This window comes from Zea mays, chromosome 4, assembly GCF_902167145.1.
Source record: "Zea mays cultivar B73 chromosome 4, Zm-B73-REFERENCE-NAM-5.0, whole genome shotgun sequence".
NCBI lineage: Eukaryota > Viridiplantae > Streptophyta > Magnoliopsida > Poales > Poaceae > Zea > Zea mays.
Genome location: NC_050099.1, coordinates 70416325 through 70431291, shown reverse-complemented (window position 1 = coordinate 70431291; position 14967 = coordinate 70416325). Strand labels below are relative to the sequence as shown.

The window sequence follows — 14967 nt, the reverse complement described above, 5'->3', positions numbered from 1 at the left end:
AACCTCCAGAGCCTAGAGATGCATGCGAATTGATCCCAAATCTGAAATAAGAGAACCTTTATTACTGTTCACTCAGAGGACCCACCACCCTGAATTCCTCGCCGCCGTCTTCGTCCACCAGAACCATGGCCTCCGACACCGCCTCGGCAGTTCCGTCGTCTGTGGTCTCAGCTGCCGAGGAGACGCTCGGATATACCGAATCCGTAGGGGACCATCTCTCCCATCTGCTCGCGGCGGCGGCGGCGGACCCCGACGCCGTGGCCGAGCTCCCACCCCTTCTCCGGGCGCGCGCTTTCCTTGCCTTGGCGCAGGCCGCGACCTCCCTTCTCGGAGGTAGGCACCGCACTTCCGGCGCTTCTCCTTCTCGTTGCATAAGCTTAGGTTTTTTTTTTCTGATTATTCTCTTTTTACGGGATTTTTGCAGTTCGTTTAAGGTGTTCGGGAGTTGACCCTGACGAGCACCCCATCAGAAAGGAGTTTGTAAGCTCCTCTTAGCTCTAAATCCTGGATCTTTCAGTGTATCTTTCAGATGCCCTTGGAGTAGGGGATTGTTTTGATGTTATTAATTGACCAAAACAATATGACAGTATATTTTTTTGTAATATTGTCTGGGAGTATTGAGCATGAAGATAGAGAGGTTTGGCATGGGCCTTTGAAAATATGCACATGGATTTACTGTAGGTTTCTTTTAGGTCAGAACAGAGCTTGTAGGTTTGTAATATCACCTTTGACATGTTGTGGTGTACTGCTGTTGCTGTTTTGGCAGAGGCTATTTTGGGGAAGGATTTGTGTGGCTGAGTTGGGATTCTTTATGGGGTCATCTTACATAGAAAATTCTATGATTATCTGTCACACTTGTTCTAATTATGTTGGAACTTCAATTTAAGAAGAATAGTTTTTTAACAATAATAGTTCATTAATGAAGAGTTCTATTGATGCAGCATGAACTGAAAAAAACAGTCTTCGTATTTGACAGCTATTCTGTTCGAAGTTATATGTTATAAAAAGGTTTGATACTTTGTTATCCTTAAATGGAGAGTCGTACATAGCCATGTGAATTCAATCTTCATACCTTTCCAGCTATTCTGCTACTTGAGCTGGGAGAAACTTTTGATGTTTGTGACTCTTTTGTGGAGTCTATGTGGCCACTACTTGAAGTGAAAATGCAATGTTTGATTTGCCAGCTAGTTTGGCTCTGCAGTTGGAAGTGTTAGATTACCTGTCTAGGGTTTGGGGTCTTCCCCATGTAATTACTATCTCAACCCTTTGTAATGGGCCAGGCCCAATTACCTAAGTCTATTAATACTACACCCAACCCTGATTAGGGTTAGGGTTTTCCATTCCAACTTGGTACCAGAGCCAGTTTCTCTTCCCTCCCACCCACAGCCGCCGGGCTGCTTCCCCACAGCCGCCAGGTTGCTCCCCCCTCCCAGCCGGCGGCCTCCCAGCAGCCGCCTCCGCCCGGCTCTCCCACCGGCGGCGCGCGGCTCCACCCTCCTCGGCTGCGCCCGCCAGGAGCTCCTGCGGCCGCCGCGCTCTGCACCTCTGCTAGCCGGCCGCCGCCACCTGCTCGTCGCGCGTCACGCCCCGACGCGCCCGGTCGTGGACCGCGGCCGAGCGCCCGCCACGACACCGTCCGCGCGTTGCCTGCTCGTGCCGTCCCGGCGGCTGACCGTCGCTCGCGCCGCGCCTGTGCGCTCGGCCGCCAGCCGTCCCCGCCCGCCGAGCGCGCCCCTTCCCCACCGCGCCCCCGGCGCCCTGCGGCCTGCCGGCCGCGCCCTCTCTGCCCCGTCTTGTCGCGTCGCCCAGGACGCCCGGAACCGCGCGTCCAGCCATGTCCTGAGCCGCGCCCAGGCGCCCGGCACCGGACCACGTGGCTCGCACGTCTCCTCCTCTGCTTGGCCACGCTGCTGCTGGCCTCGCCTTCTTCCTCCAACCCCGGCGCCGCGCGCCCTCTCTGCCGGTCTTCTCCGTCGGGCGCTAGTCCCCAGCCGCCCTTCTCCCTGCCGCGTGCGCTCCCCGCCGCGGCTCCCTGCCTCGCCGCCCGACCCGTTCCTAGCGGCTGCGCGCGCCCTTGCGCTCCCCGCCGCGGCTCCCTGCCTCGCCGCCCGACCTGATCCTAGCGGCTGCGCGCGCCCTTCTTGACGACTCCCATCACTACTCGCGCAGCTGCGCTTCTCCTACCAGTGTCATCTCCTCCCACACCGGCTCCATGGCGTCACCCCCGCCATCCATGAGCTTTACCTCGCCCGCCGCTCTCGTGACTGTGCGTGTCATCCTCCATGACGGTCCGCTCATCCGGGGCACGTTCGTGTCCTTCGATTCAGTCTGGAACCCTATTCTTCGGGATTGCGTCGAGGTCCACCCTCAGGCCGGCCGTCACGTCCCTGGTCCGCTTGTCTTCCCACGTGCTGCGATCGCCTCCCTAGCGGTTGAGCCCGTGTCATCTCCCTCCCTTCCTAGTGCCTCCCTCGGGGCACCTTCTTTGGCCCTCTCCACTCACACCGTACCTTCGCCAACACCACCTCCCCGAACCACCACCGATTGGGTGGTTGACTCCGGGGCCTCCTTCCACACTACCCCCACCACTAGTTCGTTACTCCACTCCCATCCACCCCACCCCTCACATCCTACCTCCATCGTCGTCGGCAACGGTTCCACCCTCCCGGTCACCTCAGTAGGTACATCGGCTCTTCCAGGACCATTCTGCCTTAACGACGTCCTTGTTGCTCCCGGACTAACTCATCCCCTCCTCTCGGTTCGTCGCTTCACTAGTGACAACCAGTGCTCTATGGAGTTCGACCCCTGGGGCCTCACCATTCGCCACCTTCCCACACATGCTGTGCTCGCTCGCTGTGACAGCTCCGGCCCCCTCTACTCTCTTCACTTGCCCTCCACTCCCCACACCAGAGTAACCTCATCTCCTGTACTTACTACTACCACCACATCACATGCTCTTGCTACTACCACCACCTCCTCCGCCATTTGGCACCGTCGCCTCGGGCACCCTGGACCTGACGTCATGTCCCAGCTTTCCGGCCACTCCGACATATCATATACTCGGGGCTCTTCTGAGCGCCTCTGTCATGCTTGTCAGCTCGGCCGTCACTCCCGTCTTCCTTTTTCTACTTCCACGTCCAGGGCTGTTCAGGCCTTTGATCTTGTCCACTGTGATCTCTGGACATCTCCTATCCTTAGCCTCTCCGGCTACAAATACTACCTGGTCATTCTGGATGACTACTCCCATTTCCTTTGGACTTTCCCCCTTCGGCTGAAGTCCGACACGTTTACCACCCTCACTCACTTTTTCGCCTGGGTATCCACCCAGTTCCGGCGCCCGGTCCGTGCCCTGCAGTGCGACAATGGCCGCGAGTTCGACAACAACGCCTCCCGATCTTTCTTCCTCACTCACGGCGTCCAGTTGCGTCTCTCGTGTCCCTACACCTCTGCTCAGAACGGTCGGGCCGAGCGCATGATTCGCACCACCACCAACATGATCCGCTGCCTTCTCTTTCAGGCGTCTCTCCCTGCCACCTACTGGGCAGAGGCCCTTCATACCGCCACGCATCTCCTCAACCGTCTTCCCTCGAAGGCGGTGAGCCACCCTACACCTCACTTCGCCCTGTACGGCACAACACCTTCCTACGACCACCTGCGCGTGTTCGGCTGTGCCTGCTACCCTAACATTTCCGCTACCGCCCCTAACAAGCTCTCTCCTCGCTCCACTCGCTGCCTCTTCCTCGGCTACTCCCCTGACCACAAGGGGTATCGGTGCCTGGACCTCACCTCCCACCGCATCATCATCTCTCGTCACGTCGTCTTTGACGAAGATGTGTTTCCCCTTGCAGGCTCCACCCCACCCACCGATCTTGACTCCCTCCTCGAGTCCGACCCGGTTCCCCCCCACCCCCGGCGCCCCGTCTTGCGCCGTTACCTGCTCCTCGCACAGCCACGACGCCACAGCTTGCGCCCATTTCCGCGCCACGAGCGGCGCCGTCGACCCCGCCCGCGCCACGCGCGGCCACGTCGCTCATGCCTGTGCCACGCGCGGCCCCGTCGATCCTGCCTGCGCCACGCGCGGCCCTGTCGACCCCGCCTGCGCCACGCGCGGCCCCGTCGACCCCGCCTGCGCCACGCACGACCCCGTCGACCACGCCTGCGCCACGCGCGGCCCCGTCGATCCTGCCTGCGCCACGCGCGGCCCCGTCGACCCCGGCTCGCTTCGCCAACCCCACGCTCGTCTACCACCGCCGCGGCCACGCCACTACCTCAGCGCCCCCCGACTCGGGCCCGTCGACACGCGCGACCCGCTTCGCCGACCCCGCCGTCGTCTATCACCGCCGCGAGCCGACCACACCCGCCGCTCTCGACGTTCCGGCGGTCCACTCCGAGCCGTCCGTATACCACCCGGTCGCCATCCACCGCGACCCCGGACACGTCCACCCGATGGTGACTCGACGCGCCGCCGGCGTTCTTCGCCCCGTTGACCGGCTGATCCTGGCAGCTGATACGTCCAGCACTCCACCCGACGCTTCCCCGGTGCCCTCCTCCGTTCGCACTGCCCTCGCCGACCCACATTGGCGTCGTGCTATGGAGGAGGAGTACGCGGCCCTCTTGGCCAACCACACCTGGGACCTGGTGCCGTGTCCGCCAGGCACCAACGTGGTCACCGGCAAGTGGCTATTTCGCCACAAGCTGACCTCGGATGGCTCCCTCGACCGCTACAAGGCCCGTTGGGTCCTTCGGGGCTTCACTCAGCGCCCCGGAGTGGACTACGACGAGACCTTCAGCCCCGTCGTCAAGTTCGCCACTGTTCGCGCCGTCCTCTCCCTCGCCCTCTCCCGCGACTGGGCGATCCATCAGCTCGATGTCAAGAATGCCTTCCTCCATGGCACTCTGTCGGAGACTGTCTACTGCAGCCAGCCCACCGGCTTCGTCGACGCTGACCGTCCGGATCTGGTCTGTCGGCTGAACCGGTCCCTGTACGGCCTCAAGCAGGCAACGCGCGGACGGTGTCGTGGCGGGCGCTCAGGCGCCACGGGCATGGTACAGTCGCTTCGCCTCCTACCTGGCCTCCATCGGCTTCGTTGAGGCCAAGTCGGACACGTCCCTGTTCATCTACCGGCGCGGCGACGACACCGTCTACCTCCTGCTCTACGTCGACGACATTGTGCTCACGGCATCCACCGCCGACCTTCTTCACCGCACGATCGTCGCCCTTCAGCGGGAGTTCGCGATGAAGGACCTGGGGCCCCTACACCACTTCCTCGGCATCACCGCCGAGCGCCGGCCCCAGGGTCTCTTCCTCCACCAGCGCCAGTACGCCATCGACATCCTGGAGCGGGCTGGCATGTCTGACTGCAAGCCCTGCTCCACGCCTGTCGACACTCAGGCGAAGCTCTCTGAGGACGACGGGCCTCCGGTCGCCGATGCGACGTCCTACCGGAGCCTGACCGGCGCGCTCCAGTACCTCACCTTCTCCAGGCCCGACATCTCATACGCCGTCCAGCAGGTGTGCCTGCATATGCACACTCCGCGGGAGCCCCATCTCACCGCGCTCAAGCGGATTCTGCGCTACCTCCGCGGCTCCCTCGACTACGGCCTCCTTCTCCGACCATCCCCGACGTCGGAGCTCGTGGTCTACACCGACGCTGACTGGGCTGGCTGTCCCGACACGCGTCGGTCCACCTCAGGTTACGCCGTGTTCCTGGGCGCCAACCTCGTCTCTTGGGCCGCCAAGCGTCAGCCTGTCGTCTCTCGCTCCAGCGCTGAGGCCGAGTACCGTGCCGTGGCCAACGGCGTGGCAGAGGCCTCCTGGCTGCGCCAGCTCCTCCACGAGCTCCACAGTCCCCTCCAGCGCGCCACCCTCGTCTACTGCGACAACGTCAGCGCGGTCTACCTCTCCACCAACCCCGTGCAGCATCAGCGCACGAAACATGTGGAGATCGACCTGCACTTCGTCCGCGAGCGTGTCGCTGCCGGTGACGTTCGGGTTCTCAGCGTCCCCACCACGCTACAGTTCGCCGACATCTTCACCAAGGGGTTACCGTCGAGTGTCTTTTCAGACTTTCGATCCAGTCTCAACATCTGTACAGGATAGAGTTGTGACTGCGGGGGGGTGTTAGATTACCTGTCTAGGGTTTGGGGTCTTCCCCATGTAATTACTATCTCAACCCTTTGTAATGGGCCAGGCCCAATTACCTAAGTCTATTAATACTACACCCAACCCTGATTAGGGTTAGGGTTTTCCATTCCAACTGGAAGTTTTGTTTCCTGAGTTCTGATTCATTTCTTTCCAGGAAAGGTTAAGCCTAATGCAGGAGAAGTTAAATCAATTTGAGAACTGGGACAAAGGTACTTTACTCTGTATTTCACGCTTATTCATTTCTTTTTTATCTGAAATATGTAATGCTGGTACTCAGTTACTACCTGAACTAAATTGCAGCACCACTTCGCCCTTCTACTACACTAAATACACAAGCAGCAGCAAGGTTCATTGGACACTCACTTTCCCATCTGACATCCGGTACATACTTGGACATTAAGTTTATGTGGATTCTTGATTATTATGGCATGGAAATGAGATTCTTTTATTCAGATCAGAAGAGGAGCATGCATGAAATAAGTAGAGGAGAAAGGCGGAGTTGGTCTGGGCAGAAGAGAAAGCCTGAACCTTCAGTAGAAAAGAAGTCTGTTCGTGCTGCTGCAGAAGAGTTCCTTGCAAAGGCTTCTCAGGAACTTATTGGACATAGTGATAGCAGGGTCAAGGGTCCTGTTATACTCATTTCTGATGAAGATGAGGACTAGATCAGTATGTTGTTTTTTGTCAATTTGTGAAATAATCAAATATTTATACTGCTGATTTGTCATTGTTGACTTTGTTCTTACTGCAAAAGCAATGCTGGACACACCAGGCCTACTTACATTACATGCTGATGTGTACAACATTGTAACATACTCAGACATGAGGACATATATGGCATATTGGCCACAAAATCATGGTCCACTGATCTGTCTTCATAAAAATAAATGGCACTGACAATCCTTGATTGTTAATATAGATACTTATAGATTATTGCAGTTTGCAGACACTTGGCATCAGAATTGTGAGATTCCGCTAGCTAACACAAATCTCATCTTGTCTCATGTTTAAATAGTTCTTTCTTGTACAATAATGTCAATGGTGAAAACTTAAATTAAGTAACTTTATTTATGTAATAATGGTTCAGTCTATGTTCATAATTCTACGATAAGCACACTGAGTCTCAGATTAACTTTTAGCATCGCAATCATTTTATGCCAACATATTTGGTGAAACACGTGCTCTGTTAAACAGTTGCCTAGCTGTTACTGCGAAAGTTAAACATGGAATGTTGATGTCGTGCTAGGTCTTATAGTGAAAATTTTATCTTGAGTATGGCCATTTGATGGAAGATGTAAATCATTTGATTATCTAGACAATGGCAGCTTTGCCAGTGAAAGCAAATTTTCTGTGCCCTATACTTTGTGTTGTTAACAGTATAAGATCTTCGATTATCAGAATTTGATACTTTGGTAGACACACACACGCAACTGACAGGGCCATGGCCTTGTGAGCAGCAGTTTCTTGGATAGAAGTATCTATTGGTGATTGTGGTATATACAATACAGCAATCTTTTTTTTTGTGGCCAACTGTATGTTTCCTTGCACGCATTCTGCTTGCAAAAGTGTTAGTAGATGGCACATTTGTATCAATTGATAGGGCCATGTATTGGAATGATTTTTTTAATTATGTTAATTTCAATTCACAACTTAAAATGTTGACATTATACTTATTTGGGTAAAGAGTTATCTGTACTGTGATGTGTGTACATATTCTTTGTTGCTTGGAAAAAGTTTCAGATTATGTAACATGACAAACAACCCTCTCCTAGCTTCCATCAATCACTGTTTCACTGCAATCATACTCTTTCTACAAAGTGTCTTCTGACCTAGTTAGAGATATGTCTTTTTTTTTGTCATGTATGTACTGTAGGCCTGTAGCTTGTTTTCCTTTCTGGACATTTCTGACCTATGGCTATGTTCTGTTTGCATGCAGAAAAAATGGGCGCTTACCAGATTACATGCCTGATTCATCGGCTAGGATAAAGGAAGGTAGAAGTTCCTGGTGATGAAGATAAACTTATGTACATTGCTGTGGTGATGAAGATGAATTTATCTGCATTGCTGTGTTGTTCTACATGTAACAGGGAATGGAGCAAAGCTGCATAGGCTTGCTTAATTCCCCAGTTCTGGGAGCAATTGGCCTCGAATCTTGAGTGCAATTTATCTGAGTTTCTTTCCGGAAAGAATTTTGACATTCTATTTGCTAGTGGAACTGGAGCAGCAATATATGATTTATGTGCTACAGTACCCCATATAATGAGTGCTATCTATCTATATATTCGAATGACAACAAGATCTATGACCTCCAGCAATTTGGAGTACTCAGACTGTACAAGACATAGGTCTCGATTGAATCCACCCCAATTTAAGTTTAGATAGCTAATTGCCACCCAACTAAAGTTTAGCTAGCTAATTGCTAGAGCTAAACTTAAGTTTAGCTGTCGTTGTTTGGATACTCTAGCTAATTGAAAACCTAAGATCATATTACCTATGGAGGATAGAATAAGCGACTAGAAGGTGATGAATTACTAGAGGTGATGAATGAGAGCCAATAAAAATTCTTACATTGAAGCATTCTTTGCTCAACCCAACCTTATAGATACCAAAAACTCCAAAATGGGTCAAATCAAGAATATATTAATTAATTGTTGATTGGATGCTTCAAACAATCCATTAAACCAAAAGAGCTTGATTTGAACACCAAAAGACCAAACAAAAGACCCTCACAGTAGAGCGGTAGTGCCACTCAAATGTCCTAGTGTCGGGGTGTAGTAGTGTTGTTCAGAGGTACGATGGTGTCGCTCGAGCAAAGTTTCTTTGACTGCCTTTAAACTTTGCAGACAACAAGAGGAGAGGATGAAGAAATGATATAACAAGTAAGTGTAATTACAAGAATAATTTGGAGTGTAAACCACACAAGGCAAAATATGAGACAAGAATCACCCTCGAGGTTCGATTGCTTGTTAGAAACTTACATCCTCATTGTGGCAAATCCAAGCTAGATGATCCATATGCTATTTGACATTACAAGCCAAGCCTATAATAAGGATGCCATAAGAGTAACTCTAGATAGTCATTCCAAGTAGCCATGATATCAGTAGAGTTGCCCTTCACAAAACTCCTCCAAGGAATGAGCATAAGAGCTCCTTACAACGATGACCAGAGCCGATGTCAATCCTCAATAGTTGCTCAACAATCCCACAAACTCCAGCTTATCTAGTTGACATCAATCACCAAGAGTAATAATAGTGTAATCAGTCGAAGTTACTCAACTAGGGCCACAAAATGCTTGAACTATATGCAATGCACTAGGATTTCTCCAATCTCACTCAAGTGACGAACTATGAGTTATGAGTGAAGTGTTTTTCTTTATCCTCAAGAGGTTATGCAAGTGTTGGTGGTTTAGAGATGTCGACTAAGGCTGGCCAAGGAGTCTATTTGTAGCCCCACAAAGGAATCTAACTATTAACACTTGAAAAATTAAACTTGAGGGCATCAAACATGTCTAGTGCACCATCGATCACTGCATTGGATACGTCCAATACCTATCTAATAGATCTAAACTAGCTGTTAACTATGTGAGGTGTCCGATGAGTTCAAAACCAAAATATGCATGTTCACATGCTCCCTTGGTGTCATATATAGTGTGGTATTCAGTACCACACCGAATATGTGTGGTACACTATATATATAATTAACGTATTTGACATGCTCTCTAATGAGGTGTTTGGTTTGATGAATCACTCTATCCAAAATGAAGTGGTGCATCATGAGTTCATTTCTCAAATTTGGTGGGATGACTCCATTTCACATATTAGTACTAAACAACTAACTATGAGGAATGAGGTGGTGATGGATTAACTCACTCCATTCCACAAACCAAACAAAAAAGTAAGGAGTGAGAAGATGATGGACTACATCATTCCTCAAACTAAACACTCCATAAATTTCTTATCCAGTGAGCCATCAAGTCTTCCAATGATAAACATGTCCTCATTAGAATAGTTGAAGACCAATTATTTTAGTTGGTTGTTGTGTGTTACTACAGTTTCTATATTCAGAATATTTACAATACCTATTCCCTATTAAACTCAAACGGTTGCGAATTCTATTGGTTAGAACCTATACATGTGAGAAGGGAGGGCGATAGTTCAAACTCTAGCATTGCACTCATTTTTGGTCTTTTAATCGTGAGTTGATCTAGGAAAAATTGATGGGGTTTTAAAATTGCAAGGGCTTATATGTCGCGAAGGTGGGATGATCACGAGTTGATTGAAGCAAAATTAAGGGGGTTTTCAAAAGTTTACGTCCGTGGAACCGTCGAACCATGAAAACAGATTTATCTAAAATTTAAGTTTACCGATTTCTAAATGTAATTTGTAGTGCCGACCAAACAACCAGCAACGACGAAACACCCACTCTAACATGCATGATGCTTTTACTCCTGTATGGAATCGTTTTGGGAGTTCTCCTCTTATATTCATCGCAAGGCCAAAATCATGCAGGTTGATGGGGACGGACAGCAGGCAGATAAAAAGTCAAACCTCCTCCTTAATAGAAGAAATAATTCATACATATTACATACGACAAGCGCGAGGAGACAAGGTAAGCATTTGGGTCCTCCACTCCGTCTCCGAGATGGGTATCGCTCTCCTCGCGCTGCTGCTGGTGCTGCCGGCGAGCCATGCGCGGGTGTGCCCGCCGTGCGGGTCGACGGCCGTGCCGTACCCGCTCAGCACAGGCGACGGCTGCGGCGACCCGGCGTACAAGGTCCGGTGCGCCGCCGCCACCAACTCGTCGACGTCGTCGCCGACGCTCATGTTCGATGCGCTGAACGGCACGTCGTACCGGATCACGTCCATCTCGGCCGCGACGCAGCGGCTGGTGGTCGCGCCGGCGCCGTTGGTGGCGCAGGGCAGCAGGTGCGTGTCGGAGGGGCGCGGCGGCGGGGTGCAGCTGAACGCGTCGCTGCCGTTCAACGTGAGCTCGTCCAACACCATCATGCTGCTCAACTGCACCAGCGCGCTGCTGCTGTCGCCGCTCAACTGCTCCTCCAACTCGCTCTGCCACGTCTACGCCAACGCCACGGGGTCCACGGCGGCGGCTTGCGCGCCGCTGCCGCTCTGCTGCACCTTCGTGGCGGGGGGCTCGTCCACGTCCTACAGCATCCGGGTGTCCCCGCAGTTCTGCAGCGCGTACCGCAGCTTCGTGGGGCTCGACCCGGCGGCGCAGCCGCCGGCCACGTGGGGCCGCCGCCTCGGGCTGGAGCTGCAGTGGGCCACGCCCAGGGAGCCGCTCTGCCGCACGCAGGCCGACTGCGAGGACGGCGCCAACGCCACCTGCGCCGACGACCCGCTCACGCCCGCGGCCCGCCGCTGCTTCTGCGTGCCCGGGCTCTCGTGGAGCCCCCTCGCCGGCGCGTGCCAGCTGAGTACGTAATTTCTTTCCGCTGCATCTGCACGCCGTTGAATCGAAGACTCGAGGACGAGGATGGACAGGTCCTGAATTAAATGGAACTCCTGTACTACTTGTTCGGTTTGGTGCAGATCCCTCTGATTGCCAGATCGCTGGGGGCTGCGGAGGATCCAACCATGCGCCTCTCATTGCAGGTAACCGCTTGCTTCCGTGTTCTTGTCGTTCAGAGTGTTCGACAAATCTCAAAACCTAAAAAAAAAGAAAATATTTAGTTACTGCTTGACACAAATGATTAGATGCCACATAAAAATGTTTCTAAATTGCTAGATAGTTTGATTGAATATATATACAAATTTTAGATGACATACCCTACCGGAAAATTCTAGATCAGTGCTTGCTTCGTCTTTTTTTTATTGCCATCTACTGTCACGGGTAACCGTATAATACATACCTCATATTAACCGCTAAAACTTTGACAACAATTTTCCTCGGCGTAGTACAAATCCCTCATATGACGCGTTGGGTAAAGAGGAGGTAGTGGTTTGGTCGACTCAAGCAACCCTTTTGACCCTTCTAGTCCAGTCGACAGTAGGTACGCTGCATTCAACCCTTTACCCTTTTGATAAGCCACAATGGTATGGTCAACTTTGGGGGGCTCATGGCATGGACCATAGTCATAGAGGGATAAGCTTTGACCACTCCATGAATGTGTGTTGCAAAGACTGGCGGCTGGCAGCAGACAAGACAACTATCAGCCCATGAGGTCCAGATCAACGGCTCACTCTACGTTATGTTTTTATAAAGATCTGAGAACGTTTTGTTCCGGCATATATTAGTATAAGGGCCCGTTTGTTTACCTTGATTTTGAGGAATTGAAAACTAATTAATGAAGTAGTCTATTTTTTTAGAATTTGATATTTCATAACTTTTCAACGTTTATATATAAACATATCTCAAATTTATGGGTGACATATAGAAACTGATTCTATAGATTTACATGCTACTTTTCTAATATACAACTTATAATACACTTTTCTACTTGTTTTTTATAGATGTCCAGCAACATCCTACAGTGTATAACTATTTCTCTCATATAATTTAAGCTAATATACAAATAAATTACATATACAAATATAATAACTTAATTAGTTTGTGTCTAAATTATGATTATTGGAATGGAATTTAATTCCAACCAAACAAACGGAACCTAAGAAGAAAAAATAAAGAATCGATTCATTTAAAAAAAGAAAATCAGGCCTAAAACTATACAAGCATTATTTACAGCCTAGGCTCCACTCTGTAAAAAACCATGACAAGCATTATTCACCAAGTCCATAAACTACTGCCACATAAACCGAACACAACTTCGAGTCATCAGTTCTCGTTGTCAAGCTCATCGATACTCGACGCGACAGATCTGACTTTCCGTAGATTAAGACAAGTCTCCAATGGAATTTCACACACGGCCGGGCGGCCGGCCGGCAGTCAATTAGTCGAAGGCTTTTGATGAGTCAACTTAAAATTCCTCGCCTTCAAAAATTAAAGTTCAGCGATCGATTCAAATGTTGTGATGGTTTTTGTGACGCGACGCAGGGCTGGTGTGCGGCCTCGGCGGCGCGTTGCTGCTCGCCGCAGCGGGGCTGCTGGCGTACCGGCGGCAGCGGCGCGTCCGGCTCGCCCGGGAGAGGCTGGCCAAGGAGCGGGAGGAGATCCTGAACGCCAACAACGCGAGCGGGCGCACCGCCAGGAACTTCTCCGGCCGCGAGCTGAAGCGCGCCACGGGCAACTTCTCCCGCGACAACCTCCTGGGCGCCGGCGGCTACGGCGAGGTCTACAGGGGCGTGCTCGGCGACGGCACGGTGGTGGCCGTCAAGTGCGCCAAGCTGGGCAACACCAAGTCCACGGACCAGGTCCTGAACGAGGTGCGCGTGCTGTCGCAGGTGAACCACCGCAGCCTGGTCCGCCTGCTCGGCTGCTGCGTCGACCTGGACCAGCCGCTCATGGTGTACGAGTTCGTCCCCAACGGCACTCTCGCCGACCACCTTCACGGCGCCACGAGCCTGAGCCGCCCGCCCACGCTCGGGTGGCGCCAGCGCCTGGCCATCGCGCGCCAGACGGCGGAGGGCGTCGCGTACCTCCACTCCGCGGCCGTGCCGCCCATCTACCACCGCGACATCAAGTCCAGCAACATCCTGCTGGACGCCCGCCTGGACGCCAAGGTCTCCGACTTCGGGCTGTCCCGGCTGGCGGAGCCCGGGCTGAGCCACGTGTCCACCTGCGCCCAGGGCACCCTGGGTTACCTGGACCCGGAGTACTACCGCAACTACCAGCTCACGGACAAGAGCGACGTCTACAGCTTCGGCGTCGTGCTGCTCGAGCTGCTCACGTCCAAGCGCGCCATCGACTTCGCCCGCGGCGCCGACGACGTCAACCTCGCCGTGCACGTGCAGCGGGCGGCGGACGAGGAGAGGCTCATGGACGTCGTCGACCCGGCCATCAAGGACGGCGCCACGCAGCTCCAGCTCGACACCATGAAGGCGCTCGGGTTCCTAGCGCTCGGGTGCCTCGAGGAGCGCCGGCAGAACCGGCCGTCCATGAAGGAGGTTGCAGAGGAGATCGAGTACATCATCAACATCGAGGCCGCCGGCCATCCTATCGAGCAGCAGCGAACTTGCCTAGACTCCAGCGAGTGATATGAACTTGTCTAGAACGTATGAATATCTTCGGAAATCAAGATACTCCTATTTTGTAATACTCTTCTGATACCAGAGTTGTTGAAATAGTCAATAATTACTATATACGCAACAGATGTGTCATCATGATATGATTTACGCTTGAGAAAGTTCGGAAATTTAGGCGTTCCCATATTTTCATTTGGAAGGAAAGTCTGGAGTAACATAAACTCCATTCACAAATCATTAATCCCAAAAGATGTAAAGAACAAAACATACCATGTTTTAGAATCTAATCTAAATATTATAGATTTAAACAGGTATGGATTGCATCTTTATTAGTGGGATTTAGTTTCAAAGATAAAGCCTGTGTGACCTATGTAATTGTAGGGTGTGATCACTGGCCATGGATGGAGTATTTATTAATTAGACATGTATAATTGCTAATTTGTAGCACCACTAACAACTATACTTAAGACAAATCAATGATCCCAATTCTTTGGAGGCTATATACTATCAGAGATGAGGTGATTGAGAGCCAATCAAAAAAATTCTGAAATGGCCGCTCTCACAATCAATCCTTCAACAAGTAGGATGTCATCGAATCAACCAGTAGCCGGATGCGTCCTGATACACAACGGGACACTTATCATAGTGGAAAATCAAAAGCTTAGGCGTCCTTTGGAATGCATGAAATTTTCCTATTTCATGTGTTTTTTTCTATGAACATTAATT

The 14967-nt window shown here is 51.8% G+C and overlaps 2 protein-coding genes and 1 long non-coding RNA gene across 3 annotated transcripts; 2 read left to right on the top strand and 1 right to left on the bottom strand.

The window, feature by feature from the left end:
* The first annotated feature begins 91 nt into the window (after positions 1 to 91).
* Positions 92 to 8369, top strand: LOC100277089 (uncharacterized). The gene is given in 6 exon segments (NM_001150753.1): positions 92 to 333; positions 425 to 480; positions 6300 to 6354; positions 6446 to 6526; positions 6599 to 6811; positions 8079 to 8369. Coding segments are annotated over 5 exon segments (609 nt in total). The 5' UTR covers positions 92 to 125; the 3' UTR covers positions 6808 to 6811; positions 8079 to 8369.
* On the bottom strand, positions 1117 to 6286 carry LOC103653371 (uncharacterized). The gene is made up of 2 exons (XR_565437.2): positions 6131 to 6286; positions 1117 to 1219 (listed from the first exon to the last, which is right to left on the bottom strand). It is a non-coding gene; the product is annotated as an uncharacterized lncRNA (long non-coding RNA).
* A 2298-nt stretch (positions 8370 to 10667) lies between the features above and the next one.
* LOC100382104 (putative WAK-related receptor-like protein kinase family protein) lies at positions 10668 to 14399 on the top strand. The gene is made up of 3 exons (NM_001174865.1): positions 10668 to 11576; positions 11692 to 11754; positions 13154 to 14399. Exons 1-3 carry the CDS (start codon positions 10784 to 10786, stop codon positions 14251 to 14253), a joined length of 1956 nt encoding a protein of 651 aa, NP_001168336.1. The 5' UTR covers positions 10668 to 10783; the 3' UTR covers positions 14254 to 14399.
* The last annotated feature ends 568 nt before the right edge of the window (positions 14400 to 14967 follow it).

Bases quoted from the DNA above. Each gene is read 5' to 3' on its own strand.
- LOC100382104 (NM_001174865.1), top strand. From the start codon at position 10,784: ATGGGTATCGCTCTCCTCGCGCTGCTGCTGGTGCTGCCGGCGAGCCAT. The intron at 11,577-11,691 runs GTACGTAATTTC...GGTTTGGTGCAG, and splicing joins CGCCGGCGCGTGCCAGCTGA to ATCCCTCTGATTGCCAGATC. The intron at 11,755-13,153 runs GTAACCGCTTGC...GACGCGACGCAG, and splicing joins CCATGCGCCTCTCATTGCAG to GGCTGGTGTGCGGCCTCGGC.